Raw genomic sequence first — 23669 nt, forward strand, 5'->3', positions numbered from 1 at the left:
CGAAGGACGTGTCCACACCAATGTCAAATTACGACTGAAATGTCCCCACCAATATTCAGGTGGAAATGAGGAAAAAGTGCTCACATGCGCTACACAAGGAGTTAAATCATTTCTCACTTCAGTGCTGCGGATCATCTCGTACAGATCTTGTAATGTGCATTAGCCTATAAGGGTAAATCGCGCTGATTTGAAGTTACCTATAATAACTACCAGTGAGCCGCAGTCTCCTGCGCAGCATGGTGCGGCGCTTCAGCTTCACTTCACTACAAGGCATATGAAGTGCGTCCAAATTCACCCATTCTTCTCTGTTGAACTCCTCGAGAAGTAGGCTACTCAAAATGCTTTTACCGCTTTTAAACGGTGCTAGCTAGCCACTATTTTCTGGATAAACAGTTTGCGAGAAAAATAACTTCAAGAGATTTAATAATTATTCTCTGCGCCCATCTCCACATCCATTTGTCATCGTAGGCCACACTTCACGCAACACGACAAACCAAGGTCTAAACAGCAGACCTTACCGAACACAAAGGTAATGCATTCCCGTGTATAGTTAGCTGTTCCAGAGTAATCCGGTTTTGATAATAAATTGTAGCAAAATTCAACATGGTTTTTCGCCTTTAAGCATTTCTTAAAACTGAGCTGTGCTTACATCGCCTAGATATCTGTAATTATTAGAATCAGAGAATATACAGGCAGCTCACAGTTAAGAGTTTGTCAATGTAGCCTAGCCTTAATGATTTCTTTTTTACAAAACGCTAAGCATGCATGTATTTAAGTTTCTTAAAACTGAGCTGTGCTTAAATGGGTCAATGCATGATTTCATAACAGACCAAATAGAAAATAAATGTTAAATGTTAAATATAGCCTGCATATCTGTACATGTTAAAATCAGATTATGTAGGCTACACAGTATAGTTAGATCAAGTTGGACAGTAGCACATTTTAATCATGGATAGTAGTTGGACAGTAGCACATTTTTATCATTTTATATATCTATAGTGGCTGGTGAAAGAGTTGAGTGTTTTTTTTTCGGGGGGTGGGGGGGTTAGTGGGTAGTGTCCCCACCAAAGCTCAGACCAAACCTACGCCCTTGTCTATCGGGATGAGTGAAATGAATGGTACTGAACTTCCAACTCCATGTGGAAGTTTGATCGGGATCCGTTTTGGACCAAGGACTTGTCCATTTATGGCACATGGATACATCAAATGAATGACTGAATTAATGTAGGCTATTTCTTCAATTCCAGTACTTTAGTGCTAGTCTGTAGTAAGGAAACACTATTAAAGTCTCTAAAACGTATGTCATTTATTCAAAATGATTAGCCTACTCATAGATGGCCAATTACACAAAACTAATTTACAACATTGACAATTCTGTCCCTTTAAGAAAATCCATTTTGATCTCCATTTTAACAAAATGTCGGAGAATAGAGCTATGGCAGACGAATGCTGCACAATTACAGAGTAGTAAACCAGAGTTTAGAATGCAGAGGGGACTACACATGATTCATAAAGCAGCAGTCATAAACTTTCCTTTTACTGTTCAACTAGAAAGCATTCACATTTGATACTGGAACTGTCTTTCGAGTTTTGTCAGAAGAATGCCCTGATTATAGAGAACCATCACAATGCAAATTTTTGTTTGTTACACTGCTGTGTAACAATAAATCAAGATGAACAGTCTGCTTTGGCTACTGATACAGGGTTGGAGAGGGATGAATATCCTCCGTCATTATATCTTCTTTAGTTGTTCTCAAATCTAGCATAAGGGCTTGCCCTACTCAGACCTAAGACAGAGAGAGAGAGAGACAGAGAGGGAAAAAAATGCAGATGAAACAGCATCTCAAAACATGACTTAAAGCAAGGCATAGTGAATGGGCATTCTGTATAATTCTGGGTGATTGACAGTAGACACCTTTCCATGTTATATCATTAAATGTTATATGCCTAAATGACCATGTTATATGCCTAAATTACCATATAAGGCATGTTTAAATACCCAGCATTTCTCAATGTACGTAAAGCCAAATGTGGAAACATATACTGAATCTGAAGATGTGATAACTTTTGATATTTGCATACTGTTTTTTTATTTCATTTTTTTTAAAAACTGAGAGATGGTGACTGTCAGAATGTTGTCAAGTTTAATTAAAATGTTCAGCTTTTTAAACACCTTTTCATTAATTTTAAGATGGGCCACAAGCAATCATGCATTTTAAGATGGCCACAAGCAATCATGCATTTTAAGAATGGCCACAAGCATCCCCGGTGTAGTAACCCCTCAGACCAGTAGAGGGAGCCAACAGTGTTGATAATTTGTTGGGCTTGAGCTGGTGGTGACACAGCACTCCATAGAAATGCATGGGGTTAGTTTGTAACGCCAATATGGCAGTTGTCTACACATATCCCGCCCCTTTGCAGCAGAAGAGTCGACATGTTAAAACATTGTGGTGTGTTGTGAATACATCGTGCCAATCATGTGTTGGGATCTCGCCGTTGGAGATAGGTTGGTGTCGTGAAGCCTTGCGCACGCGCATTTCTGCCGAAATAGATACCTGATAAGTGCCCAAAAAGCGTTATAATATGGCCGCCGAGTGGAGGGACTTTGGTATTGCTGCATTCATGGGGTCTGGGAATAATGGGAACATTCCCAGTGATGACATTGTTCTTCCAACTGCAAGCGCTCGTGGAATGACTGATTGTATTATAGGCCTTGAGAGAGGGAGGAAGTACTGCCTCAATTCATTTCAATGGCCAATGCTAGGCGAGCTACTTCAGTCAAAAATATTGTTAATTAACTGCTACCATCTTTAAAAATGGCATTTTATTTTTTGAAGATAGTGGCAACCAACCATGATGCTGCTAACTGGTCAACTCCAAATCCTGACCCCTGGGCTTGAGCCATTCTCATAATAAAGGCAGCGTTTCATGGAGATAGCCAAGGGTGTTGTGGAGGGGTCTACAAAAGCCACCATCTTATCTGACCTTTATAGAACCTATTCTGAATAGCATCAAGGTGCTAAAAGTGCAGTTTGCGATTCTAATCCTCAAATGCACTTCTTGTCAAATTAATTAATTAATTGCTCCTCACAATCCTTAAATCCTTATTCTGTGTGAGTGCTGAAAAACTGTTCTGTAAAAGGGAAACAGACCCATACACTATTTCAGCCAACAGTAACACTATTTCACACCTCCGCCTATGTGCGGGGTTGCATTGAGAATAATGTTAAAGTAATCGAATGTCGAAAGCGGAGTGTGTCGCATTCATGTCGGCGCTGGTGTCTGCAACGTTTAAGGAAGTATTGCATTTCTGAGGGAAATTCCTCTACGACTCGTGCTAAGATACAGTTAAAGGCAGACGCCACTCACCATATTTCTGCCTGATCTCATCGTGCCGCGTTCGCATCTCTGCTTTTCTGTGAGACAATCAGGAATATTGTTATGGACAACAGATCACAACAACACACATACTGCACACATGGAGACAAACCCAGACATAGACCCTCCCTATCATTATCAAACACACAGGCATGCACACACGCACACACACACACACACGCACACACATTAACAGATACTTGAGCAAGGACCATGATGCCCCTAAGGTAGACATAGCTTGGTTTTTACCATGGGAGACTTAAGTGACATGACGCTTCACAAAGGCACACAAAACAAACAGCAGCGTTAGTACAGTAAACGATAAGCTAATGTACAACAAGTCAGGGGACATTCTCTCAGATGGCAGTCCTGTGGTAGAGATAAGAGAATCAGGTTCTCATAAGAGGGTCAAACTATGTATGTCCTTTCCACAAGTATCTCTTGCGAATTGCAAACCACTTCTTTCTGTGGGACACTTTTAAATAGACAGATAGATAGATCCAGATAGATAGATAGATAGGTCATAGTATCTATCTAATTCTTGCTCTATATTTGACCTATCCATTAGGGAAAACACACACACACACACACATACATACTGGAAGCAGTGAACACACAGTGATTAGTGAGCTCACAAAAACATTTGAAACAGTGCTGTGCTCAACCATGGATGTGGATGTTCAACCCCCCACCCTTAGGTCACAAGTCTAATTCCCTAACCAGGGTTACAGCCACAGCTGTCCAACCACACGGAATGAGCAGTAGGAGGCAGGGCTCAAGCTCAGTTCACCTTTAACCACACTTACCTTTTCTGAAGATTGCTTTTTATTGACTAAACCCTGAATTTTAAGTCAGAATCATTGACTTACATTTTGCAAACAGATAGCGGAGCAGATGGTTGCTTTAGCAGTGGCTATAAATAAAACACAATTCACAGCCAAGAGACAAATGACCGACATGGAGAAGACTGGCATCACCATGGCAACCATGCCTAAATATTAGCATCATTTCCTGAATAAAGACACAGGGTTCATTTCACTCACCTCGTGTCCGATTTGCCCTTTCTCTTGTCAGCCTGCCTTTGCATCTTGGATTCAAAACGGCTGGACCTATTGGGAAAAAGTTTGGTCAGATTTCTCTTATCCTGCTGCTTCTTCTCCCATCCTGGTTGTACCTGTAGACCTATAGTACTCAAAACTGCCTGTCTTTACATCTTGACATCAATCAAAAAAGGATGCTGGAAGAAATCACTTCTGGGCTTAATCACCAGTAGTTAAAAACACTGCTATGTAGTCAAGAAACTTCCAGCAGATGGACCCCCTTGCCTGAGCAGATTTTGTATAACAGCACAGACACTGGAAAGAGAGAGAGAGAGAGGATGGACTCCTAAAGCGCTCCGCATATACAGTACACGGCGAAATGAGTGCACCGGTAAAGTCTGTCACTTATCACGCGCATCATCGTGGAAAATGTTAACCTGACAAGCAGTAGTTGGTGTTTTCTCTATTGTGTTGCTCCTGTTACAAATAAGCCTTCTTTACAGACATGAGTGGTGTATCAAAACTCAAGTCTAACGATAATTTTACACTTCACAAAAAAACTTGTTTAAAGTAGTAAAGTAAAACTAAATCTTTCTTACAGTTCCAAAAATGCATCTCACAAAATCGCTACAAAGATTTAACCACCAGCTTGTATCTTAGAATTTTAGCACTCCAAAACTAATAACCCTAGATCATCTAGATCTAGTCATCTGCAGTGATGACAAGCTATATCTATTCAGTTCCTGAATGAAAGGATTCCTAAGATAGATTAACAGTTGCCAACAGAGCTCAAGTTTTGCCAAACAATGAAAAAATTGGAATAGCAACGCTGAACTTGAGCTGCAGCGGTAGGCAGAAGTGACCCCACATACTGCATACTGCATACTGAATACTGCATGAAGGTGTGATAGCTGTTAAAGAAAAATGTATGAATGGACATCTTTTCCGGATGGAGGTTGAGCTTAGTCTTGCACTACAATTGTGTTCTGGAAGGACATGCTTGGTTGGGAGCAAAACACATCTTGGCATAATTCTTAACAACGATGCTGAAGGATGCTATGGTCGCAAGTCTATTAGTACTCAAACATTATGTGGGTCAGTTCAGCAGAAGACCTTTTGCAGCCTCCGTGTCAGTTAAGTATGTAACGGTACGATAACTGCAGAGGTTTACTTTAAGTAAACCTCCCTCCCGACACCTTAAGAGACACGCTAGTAAGAGATGCTAGCACCAATGGGTTTTAGCTCTCTTGCTAACGCACTTGCCTCCCAGTCTGAGGTGCTGCAAGCTGTGTGTTTGAGTCTGGGAAGGTGCAAGACTGAGCCATGCAGTCCCTCAAACACAGTTACATATAGAAATGCTCAAAAGTAAAAATAAATAAATAAAATAAATACCTACACTGATCTGAAAAATGTTGGTTGGATGTGTGTGTCAGAGGACTTACCCCAGATTCTCACACTTGCAACAGCAGAAGAGGCAGATGAAGAAGGCGAGGATGATTACTCCACCAACCACAGCCATGGCGATGATCAATGTCTGGAAGTTTACTGAAGGAAAAGCAGTTGCTTGTAAAGATTAACATTCCACGAAGCACATAGGACACAAATATAAATTAAAAAAGTTTCCAAAGGCTCATTGCAAATGGAAAAATGTGCATGCCAAAATGTTGTTGCGGTATGTCTTTTTTCAATAAATATTGCATCCAAAATCTGAAACAGCTACGATATCCTCCACATCCTACTATTATAGCTAAAATTTAAATTAGAATTTTACAATTTCTGCTTCGCAGTTATTTCTATTTTATGAAGATGATACACAAAGAGGAAAGAACAATGTCGGCATGGTAACAGTCTGAAGAGAATAAGGACTTCAGAGGAGTAATACTTTTGAAGAGAGGGCTATACCTCCATTGGCACCTCCAAGACTAAGTTTAAAGTCAAGTCTTAGAGTAGGGACAAAGACCTTAAAAATGCAGTTGATTACTTACATTACAGGAATGGCGCGGGATATGTGTAGACAACTTCCATATTGGCATTATGAACTAACCCCATACATTTCTGTGGAGGACTCTTTGAGTGCAATGTCTCCTCATTAGAAAGTCTCTGGTAGAGATGCTCAGATGAATAAATGTATAATCTGAATTAACGATAATGTTATAACAGCATAGATCTGTTCCACTGGTGCTCTTGGTTTAAAAGAAACAACCAAGTATTTTTGGCCTTCTTTGATTGGATTTGCATCTTAAAGAGGGATGAGTCTAACAACACTAATGGTATACCATAAGGTTGTGTCTCTGAGTGTAGTGTTAACCGTAATACTTCCACAGCTTCTTCAGCTACTCCTGCCTTCTCTACCCTGCGTAAGGTAACAATGTGTTCAACTTCACTTTGTTGTTTATGTATGACTTGAGAACCACTGAGAAGCATTAAGACAAAGCAGGAAAAGTGTCTGCTGTGAAGGTAGTTACTTACTTGAACACTGCCCCCACCGAGCCTCATTGAGGGGACAGAGAGAGTGGGGAGGCAGGATAGTTGCAACGGGGTACGTCACACATGATTTAGTTTTAATACACCACAGACACTGCAGAGAGAAAGAGAGAGAGATAGATAGATAGAGAGAGAGAGAGAGAACAGACGAGAGATATCACATACAAGGTATTCATTTACTGTAATTCATATCTATGAAATACAGTGATATGGGTGTAATTCTGAACACGTCCACAAAACAAACAATACCTTGTGTGAGGTACAACAGTGTGGCAATGCTGAGATATAGAATAGAATAGAAACTTTAGAATAGAAATATGACCTCATAGACTTCTCTGCATAGTCTGTCTGCCTCTTCACCCCCTCCATGTTTGGATACTGTCTGTCCACTAGCCACTTTTTACCACTGTCTTTCATTTTATATTATATACTTTTAATGACTTTTTCTGCTGTTAGTGAATGTGTGTGTGTTGCCTGTATGCTACTGAGACCTTGAATTTCCCCTGGGGATCAATAAAGTATCTATCTATCTATCTATCTATCTATCATAAAGAAACCACATGCCAGACTGTCCAAACAATAAAGCTGGATATAGATAAAGAATTATAATTTTCAATTTCCAATCATTTCAATGAGTGAACAGATTTAAATACGGTAAAGCAGAAAGGCAACGTCATATTTTGTTTAGAAACACTGACACCACATAGATCCAAGTACTATTAACAAGAAAAACTATCAATCACGTTATGGTCACAAGCCACCAGCCCTTTGTTATTAAAAGAAGTCACTTTTTGGTTGTAGAACATTTACTCTAATTAGTTGTTATTATTTTTTCTTCTTCTGCATAGTTGTCACTAAAACACCTGGGGTGTCACTACATATTTCCACACAAAATGCCCACAGTGCTGAGTGACAACAATGGGCTATTTTTGACTCAATTGAAGAGGGAAAGCAACACAAGGTCACCTTTTATTTACGTATTAGAGGGTGTGTTTTTCTGACTCAGATATGAGTGGTGACATTTGTAACACCTAATGGCATGTTTAGTGAGGTCAGGTAATGCATTTGTACTTTCGAAAGTCTAAACAGTTAGCTATTGTTGTACAAAAACTGTGACTTTAAACCTGATATCTTGTGATTGTCACTATGTAAAGTGAACCGTTCAGAAGTAATCTTTCCAAACCTGTTCAGCAGGTACGGGCAGAGCTCTTGAACCACACCCGTGAACAATCCTTTAACCCAATAGAGTTCTTCCTTTTCCTTTTCTCTAAATCTTTGGTCCGTCTCTTTCCCTGTGTTATTCCACATACCTGTCCAATCACCTTCAGGACCTAACCAACTGTATGATGATGGCTGCGTCACAGTTGAAGACACGGAACACGGAACAAGTGTGTGTGTGCAGGTGTGTGTGTGTGCAACAACCAATCTGTACAAACCAGTCATAGTTGTCACGCTGAGTCACAATTGAAAATAGCACATCATGGTAAAGGTGTGCATGTATATGTGTGTGTGTGTGTGTGTGTGCGCATATTTATGTGTGTGTGTGTGTGTGTGTGTGTGTGTGTGTGTGTGTGTGTGTAAGAGTGAGCAAACCAGCTACTCCTGCCCTAACAGGAGGAGAGCAGTAATGTGAAGGATTAGACCGATAATGAAATCCAAACTCCACAGAGGGTAAAGCAGAGTGCAAGTTGGGAAACAAGACTAATCGGCTACAGGGGGAAAATGAAAGGATTTGTCCCAGCTCACCGATACATTCTTCAGACATTCATCACAGTTTGTTCCATTCTTGAGCTCGCAAACTGCGGGATAGATGGAGAGAGAGAAAAGAGGTTTTATCATTTCAATTTACAACAGCAAAATAAAAATGCCATGTTAATAGTATCCAGGCCATCTTTGAGGTGGGAACTTTTCCCTATGTTGCTAACAGTAACACCTATGAGACCTGTTGCCACGAACAGAACCTGGGACACAACAAGCCCAAAGGGAAAGATTTGTAAACAACAACACGACCTATCATGCCTTTCTCCCCTTAAAAATATTAACTTGCACAGCTAGAATGTACCACGATACAGCCTGATTGCTAAGGACCATGATTTGGATACATCAACCTGTGAAATTAACCATTTTTTAAAAACCAAAAACCTAGCATAGGTATCTTCATAAGACTTGTTAAATTTGTGTTCCAGTAGGAGGCTACACTTAGACCTATGTCTGGGTGAGAGAAACATTTGTATTAAACTAGTCTGGGTGAGAGAAACATTTGTATTATTAATAATAATAATAATAATCTTTATTTATATAGCACTTTTCAAAACAAAGTTACAAAATTATTAAAAAAGTTACAAAGTTATTAAAACACCAGCCAATCTGAGCAGCCTAGATCTAAACACTTAGGTTCAACGTTGAAGAGTTCCTTTGTTCAGGTGAAGGAAACCCCCATTTTAGCAGACCTACTGTAATTTAAGGAGGGCGATATTTAAGAGCTATTACAATAGGTATTTAGCACAAGTAGAATCAATAGTTACAATCATTTATATTTTAACAGGTTGCCTAAAAGTTCCCGGACCGACAATCACCACCTGACCCAGACAGAGCACACAAACCAAACAACAAGCCAGGGTTGAGGTTGCTTTCACGGCTAAAATGAACTTGTTTAATCACTACTGTAACGTAGCTTAATGGCAAAGATCTGCGCATTTATCTTACCATTGGCTGGTGGTGTTGGTGCGGGTGTCGAAGGTGCCGGTGTGGTGGTGGTGGTGGTTGTAGCAGCAGTAGTGGTGGTGATGGTTGTCGTAGTAGATGTGTCGTTCTGAGCAAATGTTGTGCCCAACCCGACAACAACCAGGATCAAACATAATCCAATCCTCGAAAACATGCTGTCGTCAGATGGTTAAATCCTACGATGTAGGCTAATTTGGCTGAAGAATATCCCAATAAATCACATGTAAGTCTGGATACCTGACCAGACGAATCTCGGGTGACGAGCTGTCCAAACCGCCGCCAGTCAGAAAACTAAACTTGCGCACTAGTACGCGCAGGAGCCAAAGCGCCACTGGGGATCACATGACCTTGGCGTTACATCTGAGAATATTTTGCTCAGTTCTGCGATAACATTAGAATGCATTCCATTTCCAAACAAAGCGCTCATTGGCGACTGATAACTACTTAACAACATTTTAATACCAACTTCAACGTTGTTGCTTATGAATAACTAGGCCTATGCCGTCTGTAGGAAAAGTAGGGCTATACCCCAAAACCGTCTGCGGGGCCCCGGCCCCAGCCCACATTACAGGACATTAATGTCAACTTCTCCTTCTACAATGAATCCAAAAGTATTTTGTACTTTATTTCTATTTAGATGGAAATAGTGAAAACCCGTCATGAAATAGGCCACTATATGCTTCTGATGTTTTATTCTAAAAGTTCAATATTATGGCTTCTTTTTTTCTTACGCATTTGTGGTGGTGTCACAAGATTAAGACAAGACAAATGACTGTGGAGTGTTTGTAAGGAATATCCAAGCATTTTATAGTAATTTATTGTATTTGTGTAATACTTTTTGAAACCATTTTCTTGACAGGTGTACATGGACTACATGAAACAAAATTAATCAAAACATACAATAAAATGGTCTCAAAAAAATAATCAAAACACAATTAAAGTAAAATCCAATAATTTATTTAAGCATTTTGTAAAGCCAGTTACAAAAGAAAAAGACGCTCTTTCACACAAACGCGCACACACGCACACTCTCTCTTTTGTAGCCTACACAAGCACATTTGTTTTGTATATAGATTAATTGAACAACAACAATTAGGAAGAATTACATTCAGGTCTATAGGCTGCCTGCAGCTACTTACAGACCTCAGTGTAATTCTATAGTAAGAGAGACAGAACCAACTGCACTGTGTGGATGTGGATGTCAGTGTCTGTATTTGTATTTAACCGTAACCGTGGTTTATGTATATGTATGCAATATATGAATACACATGTGTGTGTGTGTGTGTGTGTGTGTGTGTGTGTTGAGCAGATAGATAGCACCTCCAAATTCTGATCCTGAGTCAGTTAGATTTGGCTAAAACACTGATTTTCATGAGGGGTCTTGACAGAGGAAAAACAGACTCAGGAGCAGGCTTTAGTGGGCATATGAATGCAGGTAGTGTAGAAGTGTGAAACACTAGACCTGCTCCCTCCCTCTCGCTCTCTCTCTCTCTCACACACTCTCTCTCTCTCCCTCCATGCTTTCTTGACATTGTCAGGCTATTGCCCCCTCTATCTCTTCCTATAAATCCTGCAATCACATTGCAGTGTTTCCAGTACTATCTGCCTCCTCAATCCCAGTCCCTCTCAACCCCCCCAATTATTGTGTTGTGGTTCAAAAAGGAAATAAGTACACCATCCCCACACCCACCCTTCCACCCTTTAAACCCCGACAACCACTCATACAGTCATTGCTCTTAAACACATTAACATCAACCCACTGTGGCATAGGAGCCTCAATACATATACTCGTTCCTTAATGACACCATTGTTTTCCATTTCCTTTGTCATATTGTACTCCTTTTCTTTTTTGCGTGTTTTGTTGATTTTTTTTTATATATATATTTATGTATATATTGTGGTCATAACCCTCAGACACAAAAACTTGCATTACACTGACAAATATAGTTGCATATCAAACAGCAAAACTACACAGGACAGTATTGATACAGCATACTTATATCTATACTTTCCAAAAGAAAGAACCATAACCAAACAGTATGTAACAAACTAAAGTGGAAAAAAAGGAAAGATACTTTTTACAGTCATACTTGGATTTTTCCGTGTGATATCAGGAAGTGATATGAATGGCGCAGGTTAATGATGTCACTGCCTGTTTGTGTGATATGGCTCAAAGTATTTCCTCCAGTGTGTTTTGTTTCATTGACAGTTTTGTTGAGAGGGGTATTTCTGCTAAAGCTGCAAGTGTATGTTTAGTTAGATTCTCAAGATGGATGTGGAGGCTTGCACCCATAACTCAAATGTCATACATACACACAAACAAACACCACACTCTTTAAAGAGAACGTTTCTTGGCTCCTTCTTAGAACCATCGAATTCTGCTTTAATGCTGATAAGCATTCAACCCAGAATACTTTCACTGGAGAGTTTTAAACAGAACCAATGCTGTTCTAAGAGTGGACTCTGCCTGAGGCTGTTTTGAGGGGGTCTGTGCGTCACAAACCTCCTCCCCACCCACAGGTGGACATCTGAGGCAGCCAGTTTGTGTAAGGCATCGAGATTCGGTTGCAGCTTTAGGATTTAGGAATCCCATTCTCACTTCTTTGATCTATCTGAAAGGGACAATACCTCAGAAGTGGAAAAAAATGTTAGTATCTACAAATTCTAGAAAATCATACTGCCTTCATTTTAGTGGAGCTGATTAACTCTTAGAGTATAGGCCTACAGCTTTAGACGTGAATGATGGTCAGTTATTTCTAGTCACGTTTTGCTGGATGGCTCAAATGGTGCACACACTGATAAGTAAATCGTGTGGTTGACTTCTGGCTTGATGGTGAGAAGATACTTACATCATTTTCTTTTCTGGTCTAACCGTGCCTCTCAGGGCGCACTCCAGTCAAAATGATACTTTTTACATTAAATTCAGTCTTTAAACAGCTCATTTTGACCAAGCATGCAGACAAACATCTAAGTGACACATTAGGTAATCCTATTTCTTTACTCTCCATATTACAAATAGTGACATGGCTATCAATGCCTTACAATCACTTAATGTTCTCTCTCCTCCCAAAGCATTTTTTTGTGGAGAGAATGAGTAGGCCATTGTGCCTAGAGTGCACTTTAAATTAAAAATCATATTCTGTTGTAAGTGCTGGACCAAAGAGGTAATACCCCTACCTTCCACTAGAGGGCGAACTCCCAGTAGCAATCTATACATATTCTCAGCCGTTTAGATTCTCATATGGAGTGAAATGACGAAACTCTTCCAACATTTTCTCTTCCAAACCTACGGTGTTTTGTAAATATAAATTAATACATTGAATACAATGGCTGCTTCCAAAAACGCCCTCTAAAAGTGTCACCTCTCTTTGTAACATACAAGTCGTGATTTAAAAACCAGTGTTACAACTATATGCATTAAACATATTGCGTATTTCAGTATCATACGTGGTTCCTCTATATAGCATAGCAGTTAGACAGAAATCATATTTGACTTATTCTGTCCACATGGCTCAGTTTATAGGCTAGTCAATGCAGCTCTGGAGACAGCTGGATGGACCATTAATTGCAGTGCTAGCAGCCCAAACGAAAGGCTATAGTCTTAATGCATAGCCTACTATGGTGCCGTATTACGTACATCCATGCTCTGTTTTGACTTTCTTCCATACTGTAGTGTGATGGCACTCTCTTGTGTGGCATTGATAGTGGTATGTGCATCTGCATAATACTTTTTTAAATACCATTTTTGTTTGTTTGTTTGTTTATCTTGCAAACATGGTTATAGAGATTCAGTATCATATCTCTTAAGGGACATACCGGTATGTACAGTGGGACTCTTGATGGTTATCAAATCTATATAGACTTCTGAATTAATATAAAACAATGACCACCCTCAGCTCGAGTTTTGTGTTTGTGTTTGTGCTGTATGTGAAGAGGAAAATACTTAGCATGAATGGAACACTATTTCTACTTTTCATCCAGAGTTTTTAACAAAAACTCTTCAACATCAGAGTCAAACTAGGCCACTAGCCCTCAGTAAAACACAGCTGCGAAGACCAAGATTGCTTTCTGATGACAGTCAGGAACTCACAAAATGGCCGCCATATGCTGCTCCAGTTACAACTCACAGGTAATCCTCTGAAGTCCCAAACAGACAGGCAAGCTTGTATTAGTGCCAGGCTGAGACAGACCACTCAAGTGTCACCAGCACCCCTCCATCTCCGGTTACTCCAGTGTCTGTCATTCAGATTCAATCAAAAACAAGCTCATGTCCTTAGCCAATTCTAGTCTCTCGTCAGTAGGTCTCTGCGGTGGATATGGAACTCCAGTGCACTAATGCAGGTAGAACGTTTCCTATGAAGTAAGACTGAAACAGATGTAGGTGTGAACTGTGGAGTGAGAGCAAGCATGTGGGTTTGGTCTGTTGGTAAAAACCTTGGCAGTGAGGGGAAAGACCAGGTAAAGATTTTTGTGAAGGAATAAATACTCGCTGTGTTGGCTGTGCTTTTTGGTGTGATGACATTGGTCCTGGTGAATACAGAGTAAGTCAAAAGTGTGCTAGCTGGGATAGGTTTGCTGCATACAAGGGCAGGATACACCAAGCAGAGGTTTCATTAAGGGTGACAGTATTAGAAGGTCTTTGTGTATGTGTGTTTGTCCGTGTGTTTCTGTGGATGAGTGTGTGTGTGTGTGTGTGTGTGTGTGTGTGTGTGTGTGTGTGTGTGTGTGTGTGTGTGTATGTGTGTGTCTCCTCTCATGTTTTTGTGTCTCACACTCTCGCTGCTGTGGTCAGCTGGTGGACATCTCCATGGTTTTGTTTGTCGTCTTTTTTTTCTTCCTGGAGAAAGGAGCTCTTGTGATTGGTGGCCCTTTTTTGAGCCATGTCCTCTCGGAGCTGTGATTCTGCACACTGATTGGTCTGTGTGGATCACCTGATCCAGGAGGCACTGCCACAGCTGGAGACGGACATGACGCTGCAGCGCTTCTTCACGATCATGTTGATGTAGGCCTTCATGATTTTAGTGATCTCGCCCACCTGAATGGGAAAATAAAACATCGTGAAAATACCCTGAACCCATTAAAACCAGGAGACAATGAGATACTGCAGGAGATTTAATGTATTCTCATGCATTTGTTTAAATTGAAACGATTCTCTGACCAGGAGACTGCCAGAAGAGCAATCATAAAATACATCTAGTTTATAAGAAATCAAAGTGTGTGAGAGAGAAAGTGTGCGTGTGTGAGTTTACCAGTGGTGTCTCAAAGAACATCTCCCTCTCGTCCACAGTGATCTTGTAGGTGCTGGGCTGCGGTGCGCCGAAGAAGACGATGTGCTCGTACTGGAAGGTCTCCAGTGGCTTGGACTCGCCTCTTTTGTAGACGGACACGTTCTCAGCACTTACAGCCAGCCACAGGTCATGAGGGAAGCCGCCCTCCTTACACTGCAGGAGAGGAGGGGGACAGAGGCCAGGGCCTGGTTACGTCTTTGCAGGCCACTCTAAATGCATGTGAATGAGTACTGGGTAAATGATTGCTGTAAGGAAGTAACCTAACATACCAAATATGCATACATACAAGCAGGGAGATATGTGGGCCTTTGTTTTTTAATTATCGAAGGAAGAGATGGAATTGTGAAGAATTGTGAATTTAGAAGGATTAGGAAGATGTAAGATCCAAAATCCACTCTTAATGCATGTGAGTTCCATTGCTGCAAGTTGCTTTGGACATCCACCAAATTAATACATGTAAATGTAAATGAATGGGTCATGGGTAAAATGAAAGCGAAGTAACCTACAGTAATATACTTAATACACACTTCCCTCTCTTCCCTCCTTCTTCTTCTACCACTTCTCCTCCTATCACACTTTGACTAGCACTTATAATGTCGGCACTCTTATCTTCTAGTCATAGTATTAACAGATGCAGTAGTAATTCCTAGGTAAGGTCTCCCCTCACTGTAGCTGACATGTTATTCTATTGCTGTAAGTCGCTTTGGATAAAAGTGTTTGCTAAATGAATAAATGTAATGTAATGTAAAGGAATAGTAATTCTTAAACAGCAAGCCGGTTATAGACAAGCAGGGAGATAAGGGCCTTTGTTTTTCACTTATGGAAGGAAAAGAAGAAATTGTGAAGACATTTAGAAGGAAAAGAAGAAATTGTGAAGACATTTAGAAGGAAAAGAAAAAACTAGGATCCAAAATCCAGGTATTTCCTCTCCTATTTCCTTCCTTTCCTCCAGCTATTTGTCTCATAACTTAACCACCATTAAGCTCTACAAAATGTGAAAAGCATGAGAAACCACAAGGGCTCTTGTAGAGCTCAAACCTCTTCAGGCCAAATGCTGTAGCTATGCTGTAGTGAAAGTGAAACTAAATTTGTGTATCCATGTCGAGATTCAGATTAGCGCAACATTTTGATTGGTTTCTCCATGGCCCATGCTACACCTTTTAAACATGCTTTCCCGTGAAAATCAGGGCAGTCGTTTTTGTGTAAACCTGCTTATAGGCAAAATGCTCAAAAGACACACCCACTTACTTACTTGTTCATTTGGCTGATGCTTTTATCCAAAGCATCTCACATATGTCAATTATTATGGGGTGGGAACCTTAGAGCAACTCGGGGTTAAGTATGTTGCTCAAGAGCACAAAGGTGATAGTTGCTTTGAACCCACAACTTCTAGCTACTGCATGCTAGCCGAGCTCCTTAGCCATTACGCCATTATGCTACCACAGCCACCTTGGATAATAAGATAATGAAGATAATAAGATAATAAAGATAAATTCTTCTCCCACCTCCACATCAAAGAGTGTGGACCCGTATCCTGGCCACTCTTTGATGATGGTCATGTACTTGATCATTGCCTGGTGCTGGGGGAGGCCCTGCAGCCGCGTCCACTTCTCCAGGACGCTGGTGCGCGTGGACGACGTCTCCTCCTTGACGAACATCTCCAGCATCTGCTCCTCCTCGACGCGCTGCTTCTTCAGCGAGCCGGTTTTGAAGCTGCGCCGCAGCGTGCCGTCCAGGAAGCTGTTCTTGCGGCGCTCTAGCGTGGTGCCCACCGAGCCCGACGAGGACCGGTCCCCGGGGCCGCCTGACCCGGAGCCCGAGCCGGACCCGCCCAAACTGCCGGCAGAGATGGAGCCCGTGGCGCCGGCCTTGGTGGACTGCAGGATGCGCGTGCGCAGGCGCCACACCGGGTAGACGCTGTTCAGATTCCAGGTGATGCGCGGCGTCATGTCGCCGTGGAGATACTGCAGCCGCAGGGCGGCCAGGTGCTGGAGGGTCTCCTCGGGGGCGGGAAAGTGGCCGCTGATCGAACTCTCATGAGCCTGAGAGAGAGAATAAGAGACAGAGATAGAGAGAGGATTTGAGTGGGAGAGAGAGAGAGAGAGAGAGAGAGAGAGGGAGTGAGAGAAAGGGAAAGAAAACATTAGATAAAGATGGAGGGGGAGAGAGACATGCCAAAGGGTATGAAAGGACATGGCCAGAGGAGAGAAAACAGAATAAAACAAAGATGGAAATGTAAGTTGGAGAGAAAAGGAACACAGATAAAAAGAAACACTCACACTCTCTTGCTCCACTCACCTGCTCAAACATGAAGGCAAACTCCACCCCCTCCTTAGGCATGCTCTCTACATCCAGGAAGCAGTAGAGCTTGAAGTAGAGCCGCCACGGGCCTTCCTCTTCCTCGTCCTCACTTCCTACCAACCTGTTCCAAACAAACATTAGCATTATCGCCCACTTCACAAGCATAGATACTGTATGTCTGAGATGAAGAACCTATTTGAATAGTGGTCATTTTAACTTTTATCAGTTAGACCTCAGCCTCTGCATCCAATGTGCAGTCAACATTTGAAACATAACGTTGTATTTACATGCCCTAATGTGGAAAGCACAAATGATAAATATGTATTTTTTATATATGTAATGAAACTGAGCTCTGTACTCTAACTGAGGCTATGAGTGCATACCTTTCGAACTTGGCCAGGACATCAGCTACAATGACGCGGCTCTCAATGGCGCGGTCAGTAATCTTGTTGTGTTCAAACAGGGAGAACATGTTCCTGCTGTCCTCCATGGCCAAGCCTCTGATGAGCTTCTCCACCACCTGAGGATGGACACACACACACACACACAAACACACAGACAGAGACAGACACACGCGCACACGCACAGACACACAGACACACAGAGACACACAGACACACAGACAGATAGACAGCCAGACAGACACACACACACACACACACACACACACACACACACACACACACACACACACACACACACACACACACACAGTATATTAGCAGTGGTTCAGGGAGAAATAGAGTGTTTCCAGCCCTGGTCTGACTTTACTTTATAAAAATGCATTTCAGCAAAGCAGGAAGTAGTCTGAGCTCATACAGTAGCTCCTGCAACCCTCACCTCTCCAGCCGTGGTGTGGGAGTTAATGGAGATCTTGCATGAGCCTCCTCCATGGCAGTACACAGTGGTGGTCATCTCCTGCCTCACCAGCAGGGCGGCGATCTCCTCCTGAGACGGCACGTACTCCCTGGACTTAGTCCGCTTCAGAGACTCCCCGATGAACTGGGCATACTTCTCAATCTCCGTCCCGGGGAAACGCAGAGAGATCCTGACATAGAAAGGTAAAGATCATGATATGAACCATGTAACTGAAGTCATCCTTCAGACCGATATAAAATACATAGTGATAAGTGTAAGTATATATACTCTTTTGATCCCGTGAGGGAAATTTGGTCTCTGCATTTATCCCAATCCGTGAATTAGTGAAACACACACAGCACATAGTGTACACACAGTGAGGTGAAGCACACACTAATCCCGGCGCAGTGAGCTACCTGCATCAACAGCGGCGCTCGGGGAGCAGTGAGGGGTTAGGTGCCTTGCTCAAGGGCACTTCAGCCGTGCCTACTGGTCGGGTTCGAACCGGCAACCCTCCGGTTACAGGTCCGAAGTGCTGACCAGTAGGCCACGGCTGCCCCTATGATGAGAAAGTATATGTAAAATAAATACAGGTAGCACAGGTGAGTTGCACCTGTCTAGGTGTACAGGCAGGCCCACCATCAGGGGAAGGTGGGGTCAAAGGTTACGGATGACCTCTCACCCCCCACCACCCCAAAGCCCCCCTGGGTGGCCCACGCAAAAGCCTGAGAGAGTGAGGGGTCCATAATTCCTAATGGCTGGTCCATGCACAGGTAGCACAGGTGAGACTCACCTTTTGAGATGGAAGCGCAGGTAGCGCAGGATGGCACGGCTGGGCAGGAAGGTACAGCTCATGCAGGTGAGCAGGTGCCAGAGCGCACGATTGGCCGGGCTGTTGGGGTGCGGCACGTGATTGGTCTGTTTGATGAGCTGGCAGTAGACCTCGTCGCGGAGCGGGCGCAGGTCCTGGCACGTCTGCAGGATGCCCTGGATTATTGGCACAGGGTCGGGCACCGTCTCCATCTCCTGCAGCGAGTTGAACATCTTCACCGCCTCGTCCTGGAGACTGGAGTAGCCCTGTTCCTTTTGGACTGCAGGGAGAGAGAGAGAGAGAGAGAGAGAGAGGGGGAGAGAGAGAAGTATAAAGAGAGAAGAGAGAACAAGAGAGAGAGAGAGAAGGAGTATGATGATGCCATGATGAATAATTGTATATATATTTTCACATTTTTTACTTTATTTCCAGTTTCTGCATCTGCATCTGTTCACCTGCGGTCTTTAAGAAGAATTTAATGAAAATCAAGTAGAGACAAGGAAACAAAGCAGAACTATAGCAGCTACAAAACTAAAAGCAAAAGCCTGTTTTCAGATCAGCTCCTGAAACTGGTTACAACAGTGTGCTACTGTGTCTATGACCTTTGACCCTGATCGGAATTATAGGTGTGGTGGCACTCACGGCTGACGTTGACCTCCCCGTAGGGCAGGGGCAGTAGTGGGGAGTGCAGGGGGTGCTGGGTGTATCTGAGGATAGGGTTCCTCCTGTACATCTGCTCCACCGCCTCAGAGTTCACGCTGCTCTCCTGTGGGGCAGGGGGCAGAGGTCAAAAGGTCAGAGCTCAAAGGTCACCGATCCACAGCTGAGGGTAGTATGGCTTATAAGGTCACGCTGCAACCATTTACTGGAAATCAATTTATCCAGATTTGATGGACTGGTCTCCCAGAAAGGGGATTAAATGCAAATAACCTTCAGTGAGGATTTCCCCCATAAAAATACAATTTAGCCCAATTTCAGACGTAATCCTAGGGAAACAGCTCTCTGCCTTGACAAAATCCATAAAGATAAAGCCTGCAAATTGGTCGAAATAGTGCTGAACCTAATAGAACAAAATACTGTATATACAACAAAATGGGCTTTTCATTTCCCTGTAAGGCTTTTTACCTCTGTGTAAGTGTATCCTTGCAAGTGACTCCTTGAGTATATGATAAATTGTCAAGCAATCAACAGCTGTAGATCTTATCAACATTCTACCTCCATACCAATTATTCCTGTTTACCTTTTAGATGATTTACCTAAATCTTTACTAAAGACCACGACCCAAACATATTCCTATAGGCAGCGTGCCCTTTGTGATGGGGGACAGGGCCGCATGTGGTACCTATAGGCAGCGTGCCCTTTGTGATGAGGGACAGGTCCGCATGTGGTACCTATAGGCAGCGTGCCCTTTGTGATGGGGGACAGGTCCGCATGTGGTACCTATAGGCAGCGTGCCCTTTGTGATGGGGAACAGGGCCGCATGTGGTACCTATAGGCAGCGTGCCCTTTGTGATGGGGGACAGGTCCGCATGTGGTACCTATAGGCAGCGTGCCCTTTGTGATGGGGGACAGGGCCGCATGTGGTACCTATAGGCAGCGTGCCCTTTGTGATGGGGAACAGGGCCGCATGTGGTACCTATAGACCCTTTCAACAATAAAAACAAAAACAATGCTTGAACGTTCTATTTGGGCCCCAATCTACTTCCTCTGCATTAAGATAACATATGGAATGTTAAAAAGGAAGTCTTGTGGGGCCAACTATGATGCTGATAATGGAACTCTTTTGAAAGGGTCCATAGGCAGCGTGCCCTTTGTGATGGGGAACATGGCCGCATGTGGTACCTTGTGATGGGGAACAGGGCCGCATGTGGTACCTTGATGTCCCTGATGAGCTGCTGCGTGGGTGTCTCGATGGGCACCTTGTTGTCGATAACCCCCTGGATGGCTGATGCCCACCTCATGGCCTCGTTTAGCATCTTGGTGTAGAGGCGGTAGGAGTGTTTCCTGCCGTAAACAGTGATGTTCCAGTAGCCTGAAGCATGCACACACACAGACGCACACACACGCACACACAGATACCCAAGTTAGAGCAGTGTTGTGTGCTGTCGTGTTGTCGTTCTCTAACTTCCTTCCAACATAGACTCTTACTAGTCCTCCCTCCCCATGTAGTGAGCCATGCACATTTGGAAAAAAAATGATTAGTAGGGATACCGCTCTCACAGGAGGTCTCCATTGGTGCAACAAATATTGCTTTTAGACTTGGCCTATCATTAAAGATGCCCTGCACTGGCTTGCATTCAGTTAAATTGCATTTATTTACGTAGCATCAACATACCATAGAATCAAATCCAATCAAATTCAATCAAATCCAAAAGTCCACACCAATCCTCCCCCACAGGTGGCTCAGAGCCTGTATCCTCTCCAGAGGCCAGAGGCCCCTTTCCTGGGACTCACCAGTCTCCTTGAAGACCCTTTCCTCCGGCTGCACCACGGAGCAGAGGCTGTTGAGCACCAGCGTGCCCATCTTGGAGGCGTTGCGCTCGGATGATTTGTAGTAGTCCAGCGAGTTGTTGGTCAGCACAAACCAGCGCTTCTTTAGCTTCAGAGACGTGCTCTTCGCTCCTGTCTTCATCTCCTTATGCAGCCAGCCTGAGGAGGTGTAGAGAAGGGTCAGAACATTCCAGAATTTTATTGAATTCCAGAATGAATTCTATTCACAAACTTACAGATCAATGCTAAAGGGGCACTCAGAGAGTGATTCAGACCTCAAGCAAAAAGTCCCTGTTTTGTTTACAAAATGAAAGTCCTCCCCTCAGGAATATTTTTCCCCTCAGGAATATTTTCCTATATTCCTATTCCTATATTTGCCTATATTTTTATAGGCAAGTTTTTTTTAATAAAATATTTGAATATCTAAACAACACCCTTCCAACTCACCTCTGACGAGGAACTCCTGCCCGTCGATCTTTGAGTCTCCTTTGGGCTTCTGCAGCAGGCTGATCCAGTGGTGCATCTCCTCAGGCATGTCAGAGTTGCAGTGGATCACGCGGTTAGCCGTGATGATCACAAACGAATTGGGCCTAGCGCAAACAACACAAAACACATCAGGAAATAGCACCATCGCCAGGGACTAAGGACCGTCTAAGTGGTGTCGTCAAAACTCTACATAAACACTTTACAATTTCACAAGGGCTTTTGACAACCAGAGAGATTATATCTGGCCCTATATTGTCCCAAAAAAGACAATCCAAGGCCCGTGGCAGATATTTTGCGTGTTGATGCAGTTCTCTTATCAGCCTGCAGAGGGCAGGTAAACTCACCGGTCAGGATTGTCTGAGGCGCAGACAGAGTCTATCAGTCCAACATCCAGAGTCCCCTGTAGAAAACAAAAAAATGTAAAACCCTCATGTTGTTTATAAATATGTGTGTGTGTGAATGTTTGTATAATGTACATATGCATGTGTGTATGGGGTATTCTGTGCAAGCGTTGTATGAGAGATTCTCACCACTGCGTTCTTTGGGTTAGCTTGCTCATGGGACATCTCCATCAGCTGCTCAGGAGTCGCAACATGCACTCGGCTCAGCACGTTAAACCAGCCACTAAGACAGTGAGAAGACAACGAGAGTGAAGAATTTCAAATGATAAGAAATAAGGTAGGAGAGGCAAGATCTTTGAGTGACAGTGGTACCCGTTGCAATGTCAATAACCCAAGTGCAAAATACTGCCCCTAACTGCGCCTCTGTTTTGGCCTTACCTGGCATCTTCAGGTGACTCTGCAAACACCTGGTAGGTCCTCTCCTCCGTCACTATGTTCAGAGCATTCTCTTTCTCATGGTTGTCCACGATCTCTCTGATAACAGTATGGAGAGCACAGAGCTGTGGTTAACACGTAGCAGATTCACACAGACATATTATTCACAAGGGAGAGGATAGAAAGGGGAGAAAGACAGAGAGAGAGAAAGAGGGAGGGAGAAAGAGAGGGATAGAGAAAGAGAAAAGCAGTAATGCTGTCCTCACTTGGCGGCGCGAATATCAATGGTCCCCTTCAGCTTCTCCTCGCTGTCGTTATCGAAGTACATGAGCTTGTAGTCGCGCAGCACGAACCAGCGCATCTTCCAGTTGCGGCGCGACAGCGTGGACAGGCCGCCGCCCTTCTTGTAGAGCCAGCCGCTCTTGAGGGACTCCTGCTTGGAGCGGAACCACATGAACGTCTCGTCCTTCAGAACGCACCAGCGGCGTCTCCACGGGATCATCAGGCCCGCTGAGAGGGGAAGAGAGATGGGGGGGGGGGGGAGGAGGAGGAGGAGAAAAGGAGAGACACAGAAAGAGATGATAAGATAAGGCGAAGACAGAGAGGAAGAAGGAGAAAGTGGCAGAGAGAGGGAGTGTGTGTGTATGTGTATGTGGTGTATGTGTGTGTGTGTGTTTGTGTGTGTGTGTGTGTGAGAGAGAGAGAGAGTGTGTGTGTGAGAGAGAGAACAACAGAAGGACATGGGAGGACAGGTAAAGAGATGAGGAAAGGATGACGAGAGAAAGAGAGAGAAAAGAAAGAGATATGACCGGATAAAGAGAGAAAGATGGAAAGTAAAAGAGTGAGAGAGAAAACAGAGGGACAAGAGAGGACAGATAGACCAAGAGGAGAGAAGTGAGCGAGACCGACAGAAACAGAAAAAAAGATATTATTAGAGAGATAGAGAGAGAGAGAGAATGTGCCATGGGAGTACTGGCTAGACTGCAGCCAATTAACTACTTGAGTTCAACCATTGCATGATTCATTCAGTATA

General features: G+C 43.1%; 2 protein-coding genes across 4 annotated transcripts in view; both read right to left on the reverse strand.

Annotated features, from left to right (window-relative positions):
* Positions 1–1281: 1281 nt before the first annotated feature.
* Positions 1282–9933, reverse strand: pttg1ipa (PTTG1 interacting protein a). The gene is made up of 7 exons (XM_042080380.1): positions 9609–9933; positions 8649–8701; positions 6888–6996; positions 5861–5963; positions 4422–4487; positions 3370–3416; positions 1282–1787 (listed from the first exon to the last, which is right to left on the reverse strand). The coding sequence occupies exons 1-7, from the start codon at positions 9778–9780 to the stop codon at positions 1744–1746; spliced, it is 594 nt and encodes a 197-aa protein (XP_041936314.1). The 5' UTR covers positions 9781–9933; the 3' UTR covers positions 1282–1743.
* A 628-nt stretch (positions 9934–10561) lies between these two features.
* Positions 10562–23669, reverse strand: part of myo10l1 (myosin X, like 1) — a 96990-nt gene continuing 83882 nt past the window's right edge. For all 3 annotated transcript variants that reach the window (XM_042080379.1, XM_042080378.1, XM_042080377.1), the window contains 15 exons: positions 22903–23146; positions 22640–22735; positions 22391–22484; positions 22205–22260; positions 21822–21964; positions 21339–21533; positions 20759–20916; positions 19527–19650; positions 18867–19164; positions 18056–18263; positions 17599–17735; positions 17213–17336; positions 16420–16956; positions 14876–15067; positions 10562–14661 (listed from right to left, as the gene is read on the reverse strand). In XM_042080379.1, the coding sequence (XP_041936313.1) occupies positions 14554–14661; positions 14876–15067; positions 16420–16956; positions 17213–17336; positions 17599–17735; positions 18056–18263; positions 18867–19164; positions 19527–19650; positions 20759–20916; positions 21339–21533; positions 21822–21964; positions 22205–22260; positions 22391–22484; positions 22640–22735; positions 22903–23146 (2714 nt within the window). In that variant the 3' untranslated portion in view covers positions 10562–14553. The remainder of the gene's footprint in view (positions 14662–14875; positions 15068–16419; positions 16957–17212; positions 17337–17598; positions 17736–18055; positions 18264–18866; positions 19165–19526; positions 19651–20758; positions 20917–21338; positions 21534–21821; positions 21965–22204; positions 22261–22390; positions 22485–22639; positions 22736–22902; positions 23147–23669) is intronic.

Source organism: Alosa sapidissima, chromosome 23 (assembly GCF_018492685.1).
Source record: "Alosa sapidissima isolate fAloSap1 chromosome 23, fAloSap1.pri, whole genome shotgun sequence".
In the NCBI taxonomy this organism is placed as follows: domain Eukaryota; kingdom Metazoa; phylum Chordata; class Actinopteri; order Clupeiformes; family Clupeidae; genus Alosa; species Alosa sapidissima.

Bases quoted from the DNA above. Each gene is read 5' to 3' on its own strand.
- pttg1ipa (XM_042080380.1), bottom strand. From the start codon at position 9,780: ATGTTTTCGAGGATTGGATTATGTTTGATCCTGGTTGTTGTCGGGTTG. The intron at 6,997-8,648 runs GTGAGCTGGGAC...TTCTCTCTGCAG, and splicing joins AATGTCTGAAGAATGTATCG to TGTCTGTGGTGTATTAAAAC. The intron at 4,488-5,860 runs GTAAGTCCTCTG...TTTTCCCAATAG, and splicing joins TGCAAGTGTGAGAATCTGGG to GTCCAGCCGTTTTGAATCCA.